Below are 23,264 nucleotides of genomic sequence, written 5' to 3' on the forward strand. Positions count from 1 at the left end.
AGTTAAACAGAGGTGAACATAAGCTCTAAATTCAAAATGTGTGAACGTAACTGCAAGCAGCTTTTTCCCCTCTTAACGTTTTCTAGACTGACTTGGTTCTGTGTATGCTCCCGTTTCATCCTTTTAACGTGTGCTGTTGCAATTTAAACATGTATCTCCCCATTCTTCTGGAAAACTGTCATTTCAGAGACTGGGTCAGAAAGTTTACCTGCTTGACTAATAGTAACGCTGTCTTGCTAACGCCTTCTGAAAAGTATTAGATGGCTTAGCTTGTTTCTTAGGAAAGAGTGTAAGATACTGGGTGAAAATTGTATGTTGTCTTCATGCCCACAGTGGGAGACTTCACCAGCACAACGACAATAGCAGATTGGTAACGTGGGCAAGATTTAGGATGACAAATCTGGAAGGCGTGCAGACGGTAAGCCTCATTCTGTCAGCTGTCTTAAGATTTACACTCCCGTAATACAGTTAAGACAATTTTTGTTTTCCTTGCTCAACCGCCCCCCAGGGGGGAGCTGAACCAGTTGACATGATCACACTTAACAAGCTTTTCTGTTGTTTCAAGAAATTATAAACCACTGTGTCAGCAACACCTCATGCTAGGCACTCTATGCTTTGGTGTACAATCAGAAATGTTTTCAAAGAAAAATGAGGGTGTGCTGATACTGACCGAGCACTGATTTCTCCAGGTACAGGAGGTTGGGTGTACTGATCTGCTCTTTGGAGGCAGAAAAGTAACTTCAGATATCTTTTTTTTTATTTGCCATTTTCAGATGAACCAGAAACCATTTACAAACTTCACAAATAAAAACTGAAGATCACAACTTTAAATTGGATGTGTTTTGACTTAGCATCAAGATTTTGTGGTTCTTATTTTCAGCTGAATGGCTAGCTCCATGGCTTTCACTGGCAATCACAGGTACTTAGCACCTCTGAGTTTCTAGATTCAGGTGTGTCCCATCACCACCCCCATTAGCAAATACTTATACATCAGTTATCCCTTTGCAGGATATCTTCTTCGAAGATATGCTGTGAAGAACAAGACATTAGTACTTGCCAAGAACTTAAGAATGGAAGTGCATTGACCCAAAAATCACACTGCAGAAAATTTGTGTGTGTCCACCCCACTTCCTACTCACAAGTTCAAAAATGTCTCTTCTAAAAGATGTAGTTCTCTGATGGACTGCAAAGGGGAGAAAACAAAAACATCTCCATGCCCTAGACCCTTTATATTAATTCAACAAGCTACTGTTGCAGTAGTTAAGTCGCTTGCTGTGCCGAGGAGAAGCAAGGGATGCTTCTGGTACTAACAGGACAACCGTTAGGGCACGATGCAGACTGCATACCTCTGAGTGCAAAGTACTGGCTATAAAAGACTGGCTATAAATTTGTTTGTCTTTTTCTCAAACATCCAGTAGAAAAAGGAGGATGCTTGTGCCTAGGATTGAGCGGGAGCTCTTTCATTTTATTTCTTCCTCAAGTACACTAAGGATCGGCTTTCGATCTCGTACATAGATGTGCTTTCCCCTGTGTGGGAGAGAAGGATAGAGAATGTCTGAAGAGAGATGTATGAGAGGAGGATGGAGAATGTCTGACCATTACTGGTAGGAGATAAGAGAGAGGAGGATAGAGAATATCTGAAGAAAGATGTAAGAGAGGAGGATGGAGAATGTCTGATCTGGCAGGAGATGAGAGAACAACTGGGTATTGTGAGGGAGAGTAAGAAAGATAAACATGGATATTTAGTAGTCAAAAGGTGTTTGCATGCTCATAGTGATATATAGCTACGTAACTGCACAAATGCTTTCTGCCCCGAGCCTGGTTGTACATACAGCTGGAACTTCTATCCGGGCTCAGAGATAAAAATATCAGCTTCTCTGTACAATAAAGTGTCTCTGGTTGCCCCACAACCAGAGTTCGCGCCTTCATACGCCACACCCCTATGTTACCCCATATTTGGCACGATTTTTGCAGTGAAGGGGAAAGTTTACCCAAATGCCATCATCTTTGTTCTGGGTATAATGTCAATCATCACTGTGGAGTTCAAGTCTACGCAGCACAATGGCTAAAACAGAAGTGTTGAGCCAACAGTAAAGCTGACATCGCTGCTAAACCTGGTGAAGCCACCCTGAGCTGTCAGTGGTAGAAACCTTCGGGAGAAAGAGGACGGACGAGGCAACACAGAATCATGCCTGACTGGCTAACCAAGGAGAGCACTGGTAGATAAATACAGTTAACTGGAAAAGTAATGCTGTTACGTAGCTTATGCCTTCTGATGCTATCGAGGTTATCAGTGTTGCTACTGAACTATATACCAACAAGCATGTTGTTGCAGTTCAACAAAATGCTAAATGAAGTAGAATCCCCTAACATCAGCACAGCAGGCAGCTGTGATGCTGGGGAAAAACAAGGTGAACAGACTTCAGCAAGCGGCTCGCTCGCTCGCTCTCTCCCAGCAGCAGCTGAATTGCCATGAATTAGATGGACCATTAGTCTGACTCAATGGGGCATTGCTCATGAGGGCTTGATTTTGTTCACAACAATATTCTTTAGAGGCACTCTGTGGGTTTGTAGTGCTGCACCGCAGCTTGGTATTAGAGACCGAGAAACTGTGGCAGGGCTGCACACACCGGTCTTACCTTCTGGGAAGTCAGTCTGAACTATGGAAGGAAGCGTGATACCAGCCTGAGCCATTACTGCTATCGTGCCCATATGTTAATTTTTTTAACTCTTCAGTAAGCCACTCTGGAAAACGGAGGGGGTTCCAGGGAAGGAAACTGCAGCTACCCAGTGCCTCGTGTCAAAAAGAGGAAGGGCATGAATGGCAATCTGATTACTTCCTGGTGGCGTGCCAGTCGCTTCAGCAGCTTAACTTCACAGTGAAGTACAAACTCTGCGAGAAATTACTACCTTCTTGTGGGAGGCATCAGAAGTCAAGTAAGACTAGCGCCCTGCAGTTTATTCATCAGACCATGAATTATGGCTTCTGAGGGGGCAGACCCTCTTCAGTCATGTTCAGCTGTGCTACGCAGGTGGAAAACTCCAGCAAAAAGGTGGGGTTTGGCAGCTGAGAATGGTAAAATGTAAGCTCTTTTGGGTTTTGGCCAGGGCTCCAGCAATATGTACAGTGAGCAGTGGCTTCGTCAGCTGGCCCACTGCGAAGCAGTCACGTCCCTACACCAAGTCTGCTCTCCAGAAGGGAAGGAGGTGTTCATTACTGCAGGAACGAAGGATTTAGAGGAATGGGAAGGGAGAAGGGAAGGTCTCCTGTACCTGCTAACAAACTCCTTCCCATCAAAGGGTACCAGGCAAGAGCTCCTGAACCTGTTACTTGGTAGAACTTCAGGCTAAAGGTAACTTAATAAACGTAGCCTGCACCATCGCAGTGTTTGTTGGAGATGTAACCTGCTGTGTCTTTCGTATGCCGAGTCAGAATTCAATGTTATTTTTCCATTATGCTTGACTGGGACTTAGAACACGTGACATACTGGTGGAGATCTAAGGGATGAGCAGAGTTGGCAGTTGTGCCAAGAAGGACTGAGTGAAGGTGGCAGAGGTTAACTCTGGTGGAACAATACTCGTCGAAAAGATCTTCCTGCATTACGCATCTCAACAGGCTGCCAGAGAGAAAGAGGGCAGAGAACGGCAGAGACAGCAACAGAGAGGGGAAAGCGGCAGAGACAGCAACAGAGAGGGGAAAGCGGGAGTTAAGCCAGCTGGTGGGGCTCTGCTAACTTCTTACGCAGGTTCTGTGAGCAGCCGCTGAACACAGCCGTGCTCCCGCGGGCAGGCCCTGACGGCTGGCATCCTCATTCCGCGGCCTCTCTCGCCCCGGCCTCGGCTGCCCGCCCGGCCGGAGGCCAGAAGCGCCGCGGGGCCTCCGACCACGGCAGCGCCCCCACGGCCCGGGGTGCCTTTGTTTGAGCGCCTGTGAGGGGAGGTGAGCGGGCCGGGCCCCGGACCCCTCCCGCGGGCCGGGAAGCGCCATTTCTGCCCTGAGGCAGGCGCCTGCCGGCAGCGTCCCGCCGAGCGGGCGGCTCCCGGGGGGCCGAGCTGAGGCGCCTTCCTTCCCCACCTCCCCGGCCCGGCCCGCTCCCACCCGCCGGGACGGCGATCCCCGGGCCGGAGCCTGACCCCGGGGCCAGCCCTGCCCCTCAGCGCCGCCGCCGACCCGCCTGGCGGGCGCCGTGACGTCACGGGCGGGGCGGGGCACCCCCCGACTTCCGCCTCGGTAGGGCCCGGCTGCGCGGGAGCGGGCAGCGCCTCACGCGGCCGCTTCCGCCTCGGTAGCGTCATGGCGGCGGGGCGGGCGCCTCACGTGACGGCGGCGGGCCCGGCGCGGTCTCGCCGGCAGCTCTCGCGGTGCCTGGCCGCCCCCCCCCCCCCCCCCGCGTCCCCCGCTCGCCCTGGCCGCTCGCGCAGCTGCTCGCCTCTCGCTATATAAAGGGGCGAAGCGGGCAGAGCGGGCGGCTGGCGGCGGCGGCTGCAGCCCCGGGGCCGGCGGAGGAGGCCGGGCCAAGGCCGCGGGGTCTGCCCGTGAGCCGGGGCGGGACGCGCGGGCTCTGGGGGGAACGCAGCCGGGCAGGTTTTTGTTGTTTTAGGGGCGACTCCCCCCCCGCGGTTGGGGGCGTCCCGAGGGGCTCGGGACATGGCGAGCTCGACTAACACAAACCCCGTGGTAAGGACCGGGTCGGGGGGGTGAGGGGGGCCCCGGGGGCAGCGCGGGCGGAGGGGGCTCGGCCGCCCCCTCCCCCGCTCTCCCTTCCCTCCCGCCGCCCGCCTCGGGCGGCCCCGGCCCCCGGCGGGAAGGGGCGGCGGGGGGGGCGCGGGGCAGCCTCACCCCCGCGGCGGGGAGCCAACTTGTGGCGCCCGGCGGCGAAGGGAGGGGGGGCGGCGGGAGCGGGGCGGCTGAGGGGGGGCGGGGGGGGCGCGGGGGGTGGGGGGGGGGCTGGCCCCGCGGGGGGAAAGGCCGGGGCCGCGCCGCCGCCCGCGGGCTGGGGGGCTCCGGCGGGGAGGGGGCGGCGGGTGGGGGGCGCCGCCGCCGGAGGGAGCCGCCCGGGGAAGGGGGAGAGCAGGAGCGAGCGGTGGGGGAAGCGCGGGCGCTGCCGCCCGGCCCGCCGCCGTCCCGGGGCGAGGGGAAGCGGCGCCCCAGCCAGGTTTCGGTTTTGTGGCGGCGGCGAAGCCCGCCCGGGCTCCGCTGGAGCCATTTTATGTTGCTTTGTAAGAAGGAGACGATGGTTGCAAAGCACTTATCCCAGCCCGGCCGGACCGGCCAAGCCCTCAACTTCTCTCCGGCGAGCGGGGCAGTATTTATTTAAAAAAAAAGAGACAAAAAAAAAAATACCCCCAGACCTCCCCCCGTCCCTTCTCGTGCTCTCTGCACCTCGGCGGTGGCTGGCTGCTGCACTCGTGCTCACGGAGGTTCCGCCACAAGCAGTCACACAGCCCGGCGCGGCCGCCGACCCCCCCGGCTGCCGCGCTCCGCGCCCCCTTGCGCGCCCCCCGGCCGCGACCCCCCCGCCCCGAAGCGCTGGAGGAGACAAACCCGGCGTCCCGGCGGCGGGCTCGGCCCCCTTGTTTGTGGCTCTCAGATCCATCATGGCTTCCCCCTGCCTTTCTGCCTCCCTGCTCCTTGTGTTCCTCCTCCCTGTGGCTGCCCTGTTTATATAGAGCTATTGCCGCTCTCTAATATAGACTCTGCTCGGATGGGAAGGTGCTTTCCAGCCCCACGTCACCGCCTCTCCATTTAAACACCACATCAGCCTTTAAATAGGGAGCGAGCCGCGGAGCGCGGGCTGGGAGGTGCATGCGGCCGCGGCGGAGGCTGCCAGGCGGGCGGCGTGTCCCTCGCATCCCGGCCGGGCTGCGAGCCGGCTCTGGCCGCCCGCCGTGCCGTGCCGTGCCGTGCCCAGCCGTGGCTGCCTGCCCCGCTCCGGCGGGGGCGGAGGTGGCTCCCCTCCCGGGCACCGTGCTTCTACGCATTGCACAAAGACACATTGCATCCTCTCTCTCTTGCCTTTGGAACCGTTTACCTTTTCCTTCCCCCCCCCCCCCCCGCCCTTTTTTTTTTTTTTTTAATCCCCCCCCCCCCCCCCGGCATAGAGCTAGTGCTCCCCTAAGCTCTTCGAAGTAGTTTTTCTCCTGGGTGGGGAAAGTTAAGAGTTTAAGCGGTTGTTACCCAGTACGTCAAGGAGAGACGTGGTGCTGATTTTATGGTGCTTTCCCAAGGTCTGACTACAGCTGTCGCCCTAAAAGTAACGTTAATATTACTTCTGCCTACAGGTTGTGGGCTGCAAATACTGCTCAATGATTTCTGTGTGTTTTGGTGGACTGAAGCGTACAAATACTTTACAACAATCCAGGCAGAGCACAGGTTTTAGAATTTTCACTAATACTGGGTTGCATTGCAATGTTTAGCAAGCCACAGAACAGCGACACAGAAGAAATTGCATCCTAGTTTTCCTTTCCAAACCTGAAATTTTGAAGACCTGCCTGCAACTTAGCATCATGCAATTGCAAAGTAGCATCGTTGCTTTGATATTTTGTAAGGTTTTGTATTGGGAAATTTTAGGAAAGCAGTCAGCCATTACGTGCAGGGCAGTTACTCAGTAGGATGCATATCAAACGTGTGTGATGTGAAGCTGTTAGTTGTCCTTCTGTTTATAAACTTTTGACTTCGTTTTTTGATTACAAGACAAAGGGATCTGTTTCTGTACAGTAAATCAGAGGTTTTGCTTCTCTTTTTTGACTGAGTTAGTACTGAATAGCAAAATATATACATATCTATATTGAATAATCACCAAGCTACTTGTAAATATCTTGGATTCAACAATGAACCAAGATTTCCTTTCTCTTGGCTGTATTTCACTACTGGCATAACTTCCGTGAAGTTCTCTTGGAAGGTGTCTGTGTTTGAACACTGTGTTTGGAATTGCAAAAGCCAAGCTTAGAATGAGCCTACTTCAAATAGGTACGCTTTAGGCTAATATTTCGGTTTAGTATTAAAACCTTGCCATGCAAATAGCACATGGGCAACTTTGTCAAATTCAGGTCTCGTTCAGCAGCGAGGATCAGGATGCTTGCCCTGGCATTACCAAAGATGAATACGAACATTTTGAAATCCTGTAGCCAGGTGAGAACTTTAGGAAGCTAGATGTCCAGTCTAGTGTGTTAAATATTATCGTGTCAGCATCCGATCAAATTGGGATCGCTAGGAGTTTGTTTTTCCTAATAAAGGACAAATATAAAACATTAACGGTCATATGGCAGTATAAGATTTTGTAGGTGACAAAGGTAATTCTTTTGTAATAGCCCATGACAATGCAAAACCAGCTGAAATTTCCATGCTTGCAACGTAGATTATATGTGTTACTTCTTTTTATGTGCATCTTTGATGTAGTTGCGATTAAAAGGAGTTACCTTTACAGTGTGCTTTTCTAGCTGTCATCCAGCTAGCTTCCAGCTGTAACTGCACAGACAGGAGAAAGATTAGTGACATTTCAGGGATAACTGCAGAAGCAACCAGGATCAAACTGCTGTCAAATGTACAAAGCGTGCTGTGGTATCTCTCTCCATAATGTGTTCATTATTGGAAACCCAAACTGCTGAAATGCCAGGTGTTGTGGTAATAATTACAGAGAGATGCAGGTTTTGTACCCTGGAAACTGAAGGAATGTAGGAAGTCTAAGCCCCTAAAGGAATGAGGCATTTCTTAAAATAGCTGGCTGGTTGCTCCTCGGATTTGGGGGGTGTGTGTGTGCATGTCTGTAGCAGTCTCTCCATACTTGGGAGTTTTCTTTACAAGATGCACAGAGAAAGTGAAATATAATCATTCCCTTATGTTCCCAGAGGGGGAAGTACTAGATTTCAAATATCTTCTATGTGTTTGTGGTTGTATCTAATAAATCAGGAATTTTAATTGTTGTCTTTAATCTATAGTAAGTGTTTGGAATAGTGTTTATTGAAGAGTGATTTGAGTATTTTGCTTTTAAAAGAGCTTGAAGTTTACAGCAATGTACTCTTTATGAGGGAGGCACTTTAATATAAACCAGATGAAAGCATGATTATTTTAATAGCAATCTTTAAAGTTTCCATTATGTTCTCATTGCTTTTTCTTACTGAATGCAGAGATTTATTGGAAAGCATAACTCACCTGCTATCCCATCCTTAGATTTGTTCAGTAATTGTGTTCCAATGTTTATTTTTTAAGTAAGCAGCGTATGAAAATAATTTTGTCATTCAGCTCCAGAGTCTTAGGTGGTTTGTATAAACAGCTTGAGCATCGTATAAATAATGCTTAAAGCCAACACTTAGTGTATATCTAAAACAATACAGTGTGCTTCCTTTTAAAGACCAGGGCTTAAGGCGGTTTTGTAATTTTACTGGATTTGCCTCTGCTGAGATAAGGAAAAAAGCATTCTGTGATATTCCTCAAAATTCTGCTGTGGAGGGCTCTTGAAGGCATCGCTGCATCCACCTGGGCTGGATGTTCAGCAGGAATGTACACAAGGGACTGTTTTGAACTAGACAGGATTTTTCTGAGTGATACATAAAATAAGTGTGCAGCTATTCTCTGTTCCCTTCCTTCTAATCATACAGCCACGAATGTTTCATATATTGTGATAGTGCGTGATTAGAACAGCGTCCAAAAATTCTGACCCATCTTCAGATCCAGTCACCGTGTGGCTCATGCAGAGAGAGACGTGCATGTACAAGTGGCTTGTGGTTTTGTTAACCTGCATTGCACCAGGCTCCCTGCACCCCAGTGGTGCTGTTGCTGTCCTTTGAGGGGGTCTCAGCCACCTCCTTGGGCTGCTGGAAGTTGTGCAGAAGGACGCTGCATCAACAGCAGAGTGAACATCTATTATTGTATAACCCTCCTTTTTGTGCTCTCTTCCTAAACGAATGCTGGACACTTAGAAACCAGCATCCTGCTGCTTGAATTTTTTTTCCCCCCTTACTACCTAGGGGAAAAAGGAAACGTTCCCAAGCAGACTGTTGGGGCTGTCGGGTTAGTTTGTTGTATCTGAATGTTGATTTTTTTCCTAGGGCTTTATAGGCTGAGGAGGCTTTGTGAATAAACCTCACAAAAATGCCTGACTGAGGAGATAGGAGGAGGTAACTGCTGCTGGAATTTTTTAGGACCTATTTGTGTAAAATATGTTTTACTAGAAAAGTGGACCTAATAGATGATTTAAGGAGAAAGCGCAGTCTCCATTGTGAGGGTATTTCGATTGTAGTTTCAGATATACAGGTAGTTCTCTTCACTTAAGGAAAGTAACTCACGTGCGCGAGGTTGAGCGTGTTTGTTTGCAGAATGTGGTTTTGGCATTAAGAAACAGATGCTTTTAATACAATAAGGAACACTATACAGAATAGGTTAAGTAGCATTTCTGCGCTAGTTGAATGGTATAAACCTTACGCAATCTGTTCAATTACAGAAATAATAGGGCTTAATAACATTAAGTAGAATGTCTTTTTGCATCTGCTGTGAATTAAATCTATGTGAAAAAATAATCTTGTTAATGATGCTTGGCATTTCTGAGTTACTCACAGATTTAAAGTACTAGAACTCAAGAGTAGTCTGGCTTTGACAGTCTTGTTTCCAATGTCTCTGTAAGCACAAATAATGCTGTGCTTGAAGCCTGGGTGGGTGAGCGTGCACTATTGTTTTGAAAGAAAAAGATCTGCAAGTAGTCTGGTATGGAGAAGTTAAATTTTGGGTATAGATGCTCTAAATGTAGCTTTGAAGGCTGGCAAATTTACTCTGTTACTTGAGGCCAGAAAGTTTTTTTTAAGAGACAAGGAAAAAAGGATGAATTCTAACACTGCAGCTACTTCATTTGCAGCAGCATGTTCTAAAGCTGAAAAGTGGCAGACTGGTAACATGTAAAATGATGAAAAAACAGGATGCTGATAGCATGCCATTTGCCAAAATATTGATGCATGGTCAATAACAGAGGGGTATGTTGGGTTTTGTTGGTTTTTTCTGGCTTTTCTTTTTCTCTTATCTTTTACCGTGGTTTGGTTTTCGTTTTTGTTTTTGTTGGTTGGTTGGCTTTTGTGTAAGAAAAATCACTTGAGCATGCCCCAGTGCAGAGGTTGTTTTAAACACTTCAGGGCATAATGCACTAAGCAGCCATCAGACAACTTAGTTCCAGGCTTCCAAATAGGCTCTTTTCTCCCCTTGCAATACCAGTGCATTTCTTTTAGGTTTTTGGGTTTGTGTGTTTGGCGTTTTGTTTTAACATTCAAAAGTAAAGATGTTCAGCTTTTCTTGGTGCTTATTGGCCACACAGCTTTTTCCTGTACTAGTAAATCATGTGCTGCTATTCCCCCTCCGTTATTCCATAACATAGGCGTAACAATTCCATAACGTGTACAATATAATCTTTAGCATATCTGTAACAAATTCAACCCTTCTGGGATGCGTTAAGCAACTGCGTATGCATAAAATAAACATTTCAAGTGCATGCAGTACATTTGTGTAGCTCCAGCACTGCTGGGCTAACTGCATGTGCTTGGTGCAGGTTTTCTACATGTGTATTAAAAGGCACAGCCCTCCTGGGGTGCCAGACCTGCTGCGTGATTGTTTTGCATGTATACCGCATATCCGAGGTGTTCGTGGCTTCATTTGTGATTTACTGCTTAAGGAATTTATGGAACGAGGTAGAGAAAGATGTGGACTTGCAGAAAGTTGTCGCTACTTTCAGATCAGTTTAAAATGGTCTGCTCGCGGCCCAAGGAACAGCCTTGGTCAGTGAGGTATATACAGTTCACAGGCTGCAGATTGATCAGCGCTAATTAGTGAATGATCAACACTAATCAACTTACTAATTAAGGGCTGGTAGTCGCTACCTTGGAAGTAGCACAGATGTTTAAACCCAGCCAACATACCGTTGAGGTTCACGTGTAGGTAGAGAGGTCCAAGCTGTACTGTTTAAAAGGTACAGCATGTGCGTAGTGTAGTTATCCTGTGGTCCTCTGAATTAAATTTAGTGCTTTAATTGGTAAGGATAAGTATTTACATTCTCCTTTTAAAACTGTACCTGCATTTTAAAATTTACAGAATGATTGAGGTTGGAAGGGACCTCTGGAGGTCATCTTGCCCAACTTCCTGCACAAGCAGGGCCACCTAGATCCGATGGCCCAGGGCTGTGTTCAGATGACGTTTGAGTATCTCTGGGGATGGAGACTCCACAACTTATTTTGGCAGCCTGAAGTGAATTGACAGTTCACTTTATCATTGACAGTTCAGGCATGAAATCAGCGTAATAGAATAATAATGTATTTGTAGTATTTCCCCCTGAAAAATTCCTAATGTGAAAACATAAGTACTGATTGAAAACAGAAGTATGTCTGGCCTAATACCCTGTCTTCAATAGTTTCTGTAAACAGATGTGTAAGGGAGAACAGGACATCCACATGAATGCTTCCAGTTTTTTGAGCCTTCAACGTTTTCAGCTTGAGATCATTCTGAGCTGTACTTTGTTCCTTTCCAACTAGCAAGCACTAACAAGTTTCTTTTCTCTGTATTTATCTAATATCCTTTTGGGCTTTTAACATTCTTTGACATGAATATTTTGCACACGTGCAAATATTTTTGCATGTTCAGTATGTCCATTGGCAAGCAGGAAACAGATTTACTGAATGGAGAATAATCTCCTTTTCTCTGTTTTGAATTACACTCCCTGTGGCTTGAAAACTCTTGTGCTGTAGTTATCTCGGCAATAAAGATAGCAAACAGTCCCCTCCCTTTTCTCCTTGTTTGAGCTGTGTCCCTCCTTTATTTTACTCACTCAGAAACATGCAGTGTATTCTGTAAGGGAGTTTTCACAAGTTTGTTTGTTGTTTTCTTTGCGGGGTGGGGGGGGAATCTTGCTTTAATGTTAAAGTGATAAATGTCTTTCAAAACAAAGTTACTTTTTGTTTTTTAAAGCCTAAATTGTACAGGTCTGTAATTGAAGATGTCATAAATGATGTCAGAGAAGTTTTTCTGGATGAAGGAGTGGATGAACAAGTTCTTATGGAACTCAAAACAGTAAGTTGAAGCTTAAAAAGTTTTTTTTAATAGACCAGTACCACAATTGTTTTTTCAGATCTGCTTACTGTTGTACACAAGACAATTACTAATTTTTAAGTAGCTAAGCATTGTATTAATCTGCATCTCTGTTGCTCCATACCATTTGAATTACACTGCTGTATAGAGAAATCTGGTCACCTTGTTTACTTTCCTTAATCTGGCATGTCAAACTTGACATAAACTAACAGCAGGCATCTGAATTCATAGTGTAATTTCAGTCCCCGAAACATTTTATCTATAAAAAAGAAAAGGGAGAATATGTTTAATTTAGAAGCAGACAATTCTTAAGGTTTCTGTGCAGGAGAAGTATAGCATCTGCTCTGATGTTTTTGTCTTTCTGAAGAAGAGGAGTTGTGTCGTCAGAGTTTTGCATGTATGGTTTGCGGTTTGCAGAAGTACTGTTTCTGGGGGGTGGTATGTAATAAATTGCACTGGGTGCATCACCCTTTTCTGAAGCTGTCAGATTCAGAGTTGTTTCACATACGGTGGGTTTCAGCTGTTACTGGGGGTCCAGAAGTAAGACAGGATGTTGACCTGAGCTCTGCTGAGTCTTCTAGGACTTTCTTCAAATTCTTCCTGAGTAAAAGAAGCACTTCAGAAGGGAAAAGGCAGGGGAAAATAAAAAGGAAGAAATAAGTAAAAGGTAACTGGGAAAGTAGGTGCCTGCTTAATCTTAGCTGTGGAATAAGGGCTTCTTCAGAAAGTGGGATGTCCTGCACTCGGTACTTTTGAAGTATTAAAAGATGGATGGAATGGGAAAGGAATTTTGAGATGTAAAAAGGTAAACACTTTTTTTTTCCCCATGAAACCATGACCTGGCTTGGTGGAAACTGAGTGAGTGCTATAAGAAAAGCACCTTGTTGTATGTGTCACAGATGTATTCTGCAAGTGATGTCAGAAAAGATTGAATGAGGAAAGAGACAAGAAAGGAAAAGAAGTATTGAAGAGAAAGGCTTGGGGAGCCCTAAGCAGGGTTTGAAATCAGGAGTCCTGGCTGCCGGTAGTCTCTTTGACTCTGATGTGTTACGGGGTACTTGTGTTGCTGTCTTTTTGCAAGAGCTTCTTTTTTGTATCTGTGGCTTTTCTTGGGAGACATGTCAGCTGACATTAAGAACTGAAGGGCTGGAGAAGCTGAATTTGATGCTGTGGTAGGAACTGTGTAATTGCTTGTGCAGAGGCATTATCTTAGGTATACTGGTAGTTTCTGTTGAAGTGTGTTACGAGGCAGTAGTCTTTAAGCAACTTTTATTGAGGAGCTCCAGGAAGAAATGGCTTGAGGAAAGCTGTAGTAATTATTTTTGTGATTAAAGAGGTAAGAAAGAAAGAAGGTAGAGAAGTGAAAACTTGAATGCCAGTTTAAAAGTTACCAGCTTATTCATGCTTCTGTTAGGGTTGTTACGAATCTTCCACACTAGGAGGAAAGAAAGAATGTTAAAGCTTAAGCTTTGACTGACAATTCTTAAGGGATATTTAATTCTTCTTCTTAAAACGTTACCTCTGTGGAGTTATCTCTTCAGTCTGAATTTGCCTAAGGGCTTTTTGGGCTAAGTAGACGGCACAAGATAAACAGTGAAAACAAATTTGATTTTAGAATACTGTCTGTATATTGTTACAAATCCTGTTGAGTAAAAATGGTACACAGAGATTTCTCTTTCCTTTTCCAAATTAGCTGTGGGAGAACAAGCTGATGCAGTCCAAGGCTGTAGATGGCTTCCATTCAGAAGAGCAGCAGCTTTTATTGCAGGTGCAGCAGCAGCAGCAGCAGCAGCAGCAGCAACAGCAGCATCATCACCACCACCATCACACACAACCTCAGCCGCAGCAGACTGTGCAGCAGCAGTCTCAGCCACAGCAGGTCCTTATTCCAGCATCTCAGCAAGGTCAGCCTTACTCTCTAATCTCTCTGGCAAAGGACTCTCAAGTTAGACCAACTTCTTGGCATATTTTGAATCTAGGGCAACATGTTTATCTGATGGATACCTTTGTATCTTTGTGTTAAACTTTGTATCAACTTGCCTCTATTTAATGGGTCAAGAGAGCTATTTTGGTGAAAAATATCTTGGTATGTGTGTTAAGTCATATTCTTCAGAAGATTTTGGAAAAGCTGAATTCTTCTCTTGGTCTTCTGCTACATAATGTTTTCAGAATACGTGACTTTCAGATTCGGTAAAAAAAACCCATTAGCAGCTCTGTAATTTCAAGCCAATATACATATGCAGTTGACAGTTTAGTCATGAGATAGTAATGTCATTAGGAACAAATTAATTAAAAAAAATATTATTGTTCAGCATAAGTGGCTGTTAGGATGTGAAAAATCATGTGAAAAATTAACAGTCTGAGTATATGTGGGAGATGGTTTTTCATGTTAAACAAGTTTCAAGTGACAAGCGTAATGGCTGGGTATTTTTGTGGTCTTAAAAGATTGCACACTGTGTAGGTGTGGATGTTCAAGGTGTATTTTAGCTAGCCATAACAGTATTGCTTCTTGTAATTATTGTCTTGTGTATTTTCTGTTAATAATTTAAGGGAAACATTTCCACTAATTACAATTTCATTTGAAAACTAAGATAAATATGCTGTGTAAACAAATCTGCCACCTGTGAAGTGCTTGAGTTGATTTTTCAGTGTGCTATTAGCATTGTGGCATAAAATATTTATCTGTGGTAGTCAGTCACAGACTTCAGTCTTTATCAGATTTCGAGAATTGGAACCTACATTGTCAGAGACACAGAAGTAGCTATGACTTCCCTGCCCCCCTCCCCCCCAAAAACCAACCCCCAAACCCAACCATTAACTCAGAAGAGAACCAGTGTGACAAGAACCTCTTGTTGGGGCTTTTTTTCCTTTGGTGTGGGTTTTTTTGTGTGCATGTGCGTGTTTGGGGTTGGTTTGTTTGTTTTGGGATTTTTTCTTGGTTTTGCTTTGTTACATTTGTGTTTTTTTTTCTTCTTACAATATTTTGGCTGGAAGTAAATCAGTTTCAAGTGTTGGGATAAAATTAATTTTGAGTTTGAGTCCTAAATACACATGGCTTCAAATATTGTGGGTGTTTTAGCTTGAGTACCAGTCAGCAGAACCTGGAAAGTCTACTTGCCAAGGCCTCTAGTGGCTCTTTAGCTAAATAGCTGTGAGTACTGACCAGGTTTCCCTCCACTAATATGGAGGTCCTTGTCCTCTTGTTAGCTTCTTGAGATGAATAAGATCCTGTATATATAAATTACTATATATATGTAGTAATACACTTGAAACCAAGTTATTGTTACCCAGTGTTGTGGCTTATGACCAAATGACAGTGGAGGCTAAATGAAATTAAGATACAAAGCACTTTAATCACAGACATGCAGTTTTACGATATCCTTGACTTCCCTGTTCCATGGGAGAGGTGGTAGAGTAGTTCCTTGTGTGACCTGGTGCGGTCCCAGAGAGAGATCAGGACGATTGGCACGGTGATTCCTGCTGCCCTGTGTGTGGTCCTGGCACAGGGTCACAAGATTTCCTTGGGCTCTTTGGCCTTCCCTGGGTTCCCTGAAAGTTGGGGAGATGGCCTCTGATCCCAGTGCAAGGTTGTGGGGCTTCCCTCCCCAGAATCTTTTCCAGAAACTCTTCAGTTATCCCCAGCATTCTTAAGTGTCCTTGGTTCTAGGACTGGATGGAGAACATCTTGTCAATGATTACTTTGTTCAGATTGCTCTGATGTTTCCCAGTTTATTGCCACTGATATTGGCCCTGGCAATCTGCTTGTTGCATAGACTTGTATGCTTTTGCACTTACAGATGATCAACAGATGTTTGCATAGTTTAGCTATTTCCTTTAGCATGCCAAAACTGTTCTGTTGTTTGGGGCAGGGGTTGATCATACTTTCATCTGCTTCTGCTAAATTAGAAAGACGGTGAAGATCATGAGCTTACACTAACAGCTCTGCTAACTAGACCTAACTCGGGCTACCTGCTGCATCCTGTTAACATGTTCTTCATCTTGCAACAGCCCTTGCTTAATTCTGTTTTAAGAGTTAACCACTGTCAGCTGATGGGTTTGGAGAACTCTTGCTACTGGACATCAGCGAGTTTATCAACATTTCACTAGCACTGTTAATTTCAGAAATGGTAGTTTGAATCTTACTTTACCTGGGGTCAGAATGGGTAACTGAAGCCCTTGACATAAGATCTTTAAAGCCAAAATAGCTGTATCATCTCTCAGAGCTGCTGTTGTGTATTGTATTGAGAGGAAAACTTAATTAAGATTAGAGACTGTTTAGTAGCTGGTTTTGTTATGAAGCTCAGCTGATGTTTGGGTGATGTTCTTTCTAAGCTACTTGGGCTTTGATGTTATTTTGAGACCAGCTGCATAGTTTTCTTGAAATGCTGTTTGTTTTTTTTTTTTTTGTTTCTAGCACCTCAGCAGCAGGTTATTGTACCAGATTCCAAGCTGATACCGCACATGAATGCATCAGGCATGGTAAGAAAAGCAGAAGTTTATACATGTGCCCACTGTTGTTATGTAAATTGTTTCGATAAATAGTAAACACAAATCTGGCATTAGTTGTCAGATGCTGAAAAGTGGTGTAGAACACATTGGTAAAGCTGTCTGCCATCTTTCTGAGTTTTGCTGCTGCACTGACAATCTAGGAACAGTAATCCAGGACTTCAGTTTTGACAACAAATGTAGGACTTACCTTGATCCTCTGCCTTAATTGTGTTTAACCAAAACTTTTTTATTTTTAATCAGAAATTGGAATACTTTTAGTATGAATCTGCATGACGATGTGTTTGTCATATACCAACACAGCACTGTTAACTGATGGAAGCATACTGTGTTAGATGCAGGAAAAAGTATCAACTACTCTGAAACTTCAGCTTGTATCAAATGAGAGATTATTTAGCAATTCACATCCATCTTTTCTGATCACGTTAATTTGATTCACTGATTCCATAATAGCATTTAAAATGGAGTCTACTCGTTTACACTTTTCTTGCAGTTTTTATCTCCAGAGGTTGATTTTGGTTATCTTATCTTGCTTTAAACGCATAATTTAAATTATGACTTAATTAAAAAAAAAAAAAAAAATGCTTGCAAGAAGGCACTGATAACAACAGCTAATACAAGTTAAAATGTATATTAACACCAGACTTCGTTATATTCCTATGACTTTTAGGGTAAAAGGACATGAAACAAAGTTTCATGATTTGTCAAAGCTGCAGCAGCTTTTTTAGCCTTCACATTGCTGTTACCTGCTGACCTTACTACAGGAAAGAACCTGAACTTCGTTACTTAGAGTGATTTACTCAAGAGGCTGAGAGCACATCAATGTCTGCCTTTTTCTTACATGTTTTACAGCCATTTCAGTGTGATTTTTAACTTCCAAGTCCCAACAGTTAAACATTCTTCTTCTGTCTCATTCAGTTTAGATCTTCGTGGTGGTGGGTATTGCGAAAATGAATGCCATGCTTTTAAAGCTCTGCTGCTGTCAAAATGTAGATGAATTGTACGCTGCAGAAGGCTGCTGTTCAGTAAATAGCTACAGAATTGATTTGGAATTATTGTGTGAATTTATTAGAAACATTTAAGTTGATATTAAAGAATGGATCTGACAGACCTTGAATCCCCTGGAAGGCAGAGAGCGATGAGAGTTTATTCGCCTGCCTTTGTCTGGGACCTGAGGATGCAGACAAGTGCTTTTCAGTTTTGTTTGGCGATCCCTAATTTTGGCAGTTGTAATGACTGTATTGACCAGCCAATATGGGGGGGATCATGTTTCTTACCAACAGGAAATACGTGCTCTGCTCAGTAATAAAGTTTAAATCCTTCAGTAGCAGAGTCATCGGCCATGGTTCCCTTCTAGCAGGGAGAGGGAGGCTTTTCCATAGACAGCTCCAGTTACGCCCTCGAAAGGGAGAGGCCCTCTGGAGAAGTCCATCTCCCTCTGCGAGTTAGGGACCTAATGCAGATTTTTGTGTTCAGATCTCCCGTGATGGATGTTGGAATTCAGTTTCCTTGTAAGTTCAAATCATTACCCATTTTGAATCTTCGGCTTTCTTTTCTAACCAGCTGTCTTGAGAGAAAAAAATCAGTCATTCTGTGAACAGTCAGTGTACACTGTGTGCGTATATTCACTCAGGAGAGCTGTGTATGTGGGACTTGAAATGCAAATCATTTACAGAGTGAAGAAAAGTGCAAACCTGATTACTACTCCTTGTGAAAATAAGACAGGCAGACATGATTGTTGCTTCAGTACCTTATGTTTCTTCAGATTTGTGGGCTCGTATCTTTAGCTGCTTTGAAAAAAGTGTAAGTAAAATTGCCACATGAGCAATTCCAGTGTTGGACTCTATTAGATTGGCAGAGGAGGAAAAAAAATCTGCTGAGCTTGCAGATAAACCAAGAAACCACATGGAGCTGGGTTAAGGTATGACACTTAGTGATTGTTGCTTCAACTTTCTTCCTACTAAGGAAGAAGGAAGATAATTTTTGTGTGTCGTATAATGTGCAGTTGATTAATGACCGCATTTCAATAGCTGCAGAAACTTGTGTGCAAACGTTGTAAACGGCAGTAAAAGGGTACATATTTTCAGGCAGTGTGTTGTGAGATGAAACACTAATGTCTGTGGTTAAAAAGCTTTTCTTGTATTTCAGAGTGCTGCAGCCACTGCAGCTACATTGGCTCTCCCTGCTGGCGTTACTCCTGTTCAGCAGATACTTACAAATTCAGGTAACTGTCTTAACATTGAGATCCAACAATGGTTCAATGGTTTTGAGGGTGCTGGGGGCGAGAAACTGGGGGTTTTACTCCCTGCAGTATATTGTTAAAAAGCAGAACCTGGGAATCCACCTCTAAAAGGTAGTGCAACCTCTTTGCTGGACTCCTGGATTCTTTTGCTCACTGACTTGCTGGTCTTAGGAACCTTGTGGTTCTGACCTAATGGTGGTGTGGGTTAGATTTGGTGCAAGTTTCCCCGGCTTCTCACAGAAGCACATGAAGCAAGAAGGCAGGCATTTCTGTCTCTCCCCTTGGCGTATTCCTGAGCTTTGCGATGCATGATCTGAGCACAGATACTAGACTGGTTATAAAAGAGCAGGATCGCTTCATCTGTGGATTCAGATGAGGAATATCTTCAGGTTACTCGTACCAGCTAAGCACACTCAGTGGAATTTCTAATTTTGCTGGCAATGCTAATTTTATTTTAGATTTATCATTTTTAAATATTGTAGTGCTGTCCATTTAGAATATTATTAGATGTTACTTTATGAACAGCATATTTGATGCTTCATGTACTTCTGTGTTACGCTGCTTTTTCTAGATCTGTTCTGTGTGAAGAGTAAAAGAAGATCTGAGAAACCTCATTTTCTAGAATCAGTTGCTGTTTTTGCCAGAGCAATTCATCTAGTCTGCTCAGAATCACCTGAGACTTAACCTCCCCGCTTTTAACATTTCAATGTTTAATAGATATATGGTTGAAACAAGACTTAAATGTGTAGCTGTTCTAGAAATTCTTCCCAATTTTTAAGGAAGCAAATCTGTGTTTGTCATAGCATAGAATGATCTGCAGCTCATATTTGTTACTTTTCTTATGGTCATAATTTTTTTTCCCCCTTACAAGTATTTATAGTATGTTTTCTTAGACAAGGAGCTGGGATAGTTGGTTCCTTCAGATATGCATAGTTATTTTGGTAAATAGGACTTCACATATTGTTGTGGCGGGAGAACAGGAAAAAAATCTATCTTTGAGGGAAACTTATGAAGTTCAGGATTATGTAGTTTAGTTTCTTCTCCTTCTCCATCTTTCTGATTAGAAGTGTGAAAACCTAATGTTGGAATATGTCTTAGCTTTTGCTTGTCTGAGTCAGAGGCCATCTCCAAAGGTGTGTGAGTTTTAGATGACTTTTGTGAAGTGAGGAAAAGTATAAAATGATAAAGCTACAGGATAATAAAAGGATATAGAGTGCAGGCATTATGGGAACAGAAAGGAGAGGTGGATAATAAGGACAGATTTTTCCAAAAGGCGACTGCGCAATAATATTGCAAAGAAAGTTACGCATAGAGGAATTTCTTGTAATGTGGTGATTGGAGGGAAATGGATCTGAGGAAGGGACATCGTCTGACAGGACCCTGGAAATACCAGTGTTACCAGCGGGTAGAATTTTTGTGGTGTGAATACCTGTGTTCCTATTTTGGTATGTGTTCCTTTGTCTTTCTCTCTGTAAAAATCTATCTTATGAAACATGAGATATGTTCATAAGTGGGAGCTAATATTTAAAATGCTGTGCTGTGTTAAAGGATTACACTTTGGCTTGCATATGCAAATTTATTTTTGGATTGCATACCTCATGATGGTATTTAGATGGTAAACAATCCTATTAGTTCTTTGTTTCTGACACAGCTACTGTAGCATAGTATCTTTTCACTCACAAAAGTGAAACAGAAATGGCTCTCCTTTAATTGTCATTGGTGTTCTTCAGGGAAACAAGCTTCTAAACTAAGATAATTTAAAAAGTGAATTTCTACATTTGATTAATTTGATAATTATTTTATTACAGGCCAGATCCTCCAAGTAGTTAGAACTGCAAATGGAGCTCAGTATATCATTCAACCACAGCAGCCTGTTGTTCTACAGCAGCAGGTGATACCGCAAATGCAGCCTGGTGCAGTACCAGCACCTGTTATACAGCAGGTAAAGAAAAATTTTTGAATAGGTACACTTGAAAGAAAAACTTTATAGTAATTTAAAAAACAAAAACCACACAAAAAGAACTGTGTTAATAAGTGTGGTTTTAGAAACTAATTTTGAAATGTCATTTTCAATGTCACTTTTATTCTTGCCGAATTCTGTCTGCAGTTTAGAATTTCTTCCATGCATCCCCTGATGACAACTATATTATGTGCATAATCCTAGTATACATCCTTTAAAAAACATGCATATTGGTTAAAACGATTCAGTGTCACAGAACATGTAGAAGAAAATACCTAAATGAAACATGCACACCTGCCTTGGTTATTTTAGTAGTAAACACACAAGGATTTTTGTTCACCTACAAGGTCAACTGAGTCCAGACTGTGTAAGCATTGAATTTAGCCTTGTGTCACAGTTCTGCAGTGTAAAGCATGAATAACAATTTGTAGAGTTGAAAGTTAAATGTTTTATAGAAAAGGTTTGAAAATAATCTTTACTTGAATTTGAACAGTTTTTCTGCTCTACTTGGAATTCAAGTGTGATGGTAGTGCTAGTGTTTTAGGATGGAAAGACAGTAGGTTTTCTTAGATTTAGCAATGCAAAATGCAGAAAACAAACAGAGTAGCGAAAGAAGGTATATTATTGAAGATTAGTGCAAGTCAGATTGATAATGCTTTAATTGTTTTTGATAAGTGATGTGGTAGTCTTGTTCCGTTAGCAGCCACAGTACTTGCAATGATATTCCATCAGGTTTTGGCTCCTCTTCCTGGAGGGATTTCCCAGCAGACAGGAGTGATTATTCAGCCCCAGCAGATCCTGTTTACAGGAAATAAAACACAAGTCATACCTACAACAGTGGCTGCCCCTACGCCAGCTCAAGCACAGATTCCTGCAGCTGGTCAGCAGCAACCACAACAACAACAGGCACAACCGCAAGCACCACTCGTGCTCCAAGTTGATGGAGCAGGGGACACATCTTCTGAAGAAGAAGAAGATGAGGAAGAAGACTATGATGATGATGAAGAGGAAGACAAAGAAAAAGATGGGGGTGAAGATGGCCAAGTTGAAGAGGTAAACTTAACATTATTTCATAAGACTGGGGCATGCTTGTGTTCGATTTTTTTGCAAAATTTGAAAGAAAATTACATGTTTCAAATTATACTATATCCCAGTAATGTTGAGAATACAACTTTTGTCCTTGTACTTCAAGTTCTTTATTTCCCATGTTGAAGTTGTGGAAACTGTATTATCAAAGAACCTTGAAATGCAGTGGGGGAACGTTGGGGACGCAGTAGAACCTGTTCATTGTCATGAATGGCTTTTTGAAAACTTCAGCAGTAATATTTCTGATGTTATGGAGAGGTTAGCCATGAAATTATGAAACAAACAAACGGTTGACTCCACTTGGGACTGAGCGCGTACAAAAGCAAGTTGTTGGGAAGATTGACAAAAGGGAGAGCATGTATTTAGTTTGCTGCGGGGACCACTAGATGGGGTCTGACCTGTATCTTTCTCGACTATTCCATTGCTTTCTGTGACACTAGAACAAACCTGAGAACTCAAATTTGATTATAAAGCACCTTCCAGAAACCCATCTGACCTTGATTTAATTAAATCAGGAGATAGGAACAGAAGCGTATGTTCTTCATAACTTGCTGGATTCTTAACAATATGTGCTTAATTCAGGCTTTGAATTTGCTTGGTTTTGGACTTGAGCCAGTGGTTCTTAACTAAGGTTTGGTGTGTTGCACCAAAAAGCCTCAAAAGAATAAGAAATAAAAAACCCCAACAGTGTTTGTGTGTGTTGGTTAAAAGTACTGTTATTTCAGTCTCTGACAGGTAACTTGGCACTCCCTAAATCTATCCCTACATTACATTTTGAACTGTCAGCTCACTTCCATAGTTCTCTGCAGCCTTTCCAGTTATTTTAAGATTCCATTTAAAATGCCAATAATGAGGAGCACATGTAGCATTTCACAGTCTGTATCACTCGCGGTATATGCAGGTAGAACTTCTAATTTTTATCAAGGAGTTAAAATGGAGTTTTCTGTAGCACATCTACAGTGGTGTCTAACAGTATTCCATTACAACATCGCATTTCCATAATACTGATCAGCATTGATGTCAGTTTGAATGTCTTAATGATTGCCTTATTAAGTATAGGTCATCATGCTTAAATGTTAAATGTTCTTTAACAGTGCCTTAATGCTAGCGTTCTTGGGGATTTTTTTTATATGCTAAGACTTCATTATTAGCATGCCAGAGATCTCGTGTTGGTTTTGCTACGTTTGTTCATCAGCTGTTACTTAATGAGTAAAGTTTTTGTAATCACTTACAGCATTACTTTGGAAGGAATTAGGATGGTTAGGACACCTTTTTCTTCTCTCACTAGCGTTTCCTCCAGGGTAGTTTACATATTTGGAAATAGGTAGGAAGATGACGATCATACAGGAGACTTAGAAAAGTTGTTCGGCATTTGTTATAGGTTATTTTAGCATTTGAAATGTTTGTTATGT

At 43.5% G+C, this 23,264-nt stretch overlaps 1 protein-coding gene across 1 annotated transcript in view; it reads left to right on the plus strand.

Annotated features, from left to right (window-relative positions):
* Nucleotides 1–4,375: 4,375 nt before the first annotated feature.
* The window catches only part of GTF2A1 (general transcription factor IIA subunit 1), a 28,089-nt gene continuing 9,200 nt past the window's right edge, over nt 4,376–23,264 (plus strand). Inside the window, exons 1-7 of the mRNA XM_005232051.4 lie at nt 4,376–4,678; nt 11,939–12,040; nt 13,752–13,962; nt 16,473–16,537; nt 18,713–18,788; nt 20,615–20,748; nt 21,499–21,819. Coding sequence (XP_005232108.1) covers nt 4,649–4,678; nt 11,939–12,040; nt 13,752–13,962; nt 16,473–16,537; nt 18,713–18,788; nt 20,615–20,748; nt 21,499–21,819 — 939 coding nt within the window. The 5' untranslated portion in view covers nt 4,376–4,648. The remainder of the gene's footprint in view (nt 4,679–11,938; nt 12,041–13,751; nt 13,963–16,472; nt 16,538–18,712; nt 18,789–20,614; nt 20,749–21,498; nt 21,820–23,264) is intronic.

Source organism: Falco peregrinus, chromosome 1 (assembly GCF_023634155.1).
Source record: "Falco peregrinus isolate bFalPer1 chromosome 1, bFalPer1.pri, whole genome shotgun sequence".
NCBI lineage: Eukaryota > Metazoa > Chordata > Aves > Falconiformes > Falconidae > Falco > Falco peregrinus.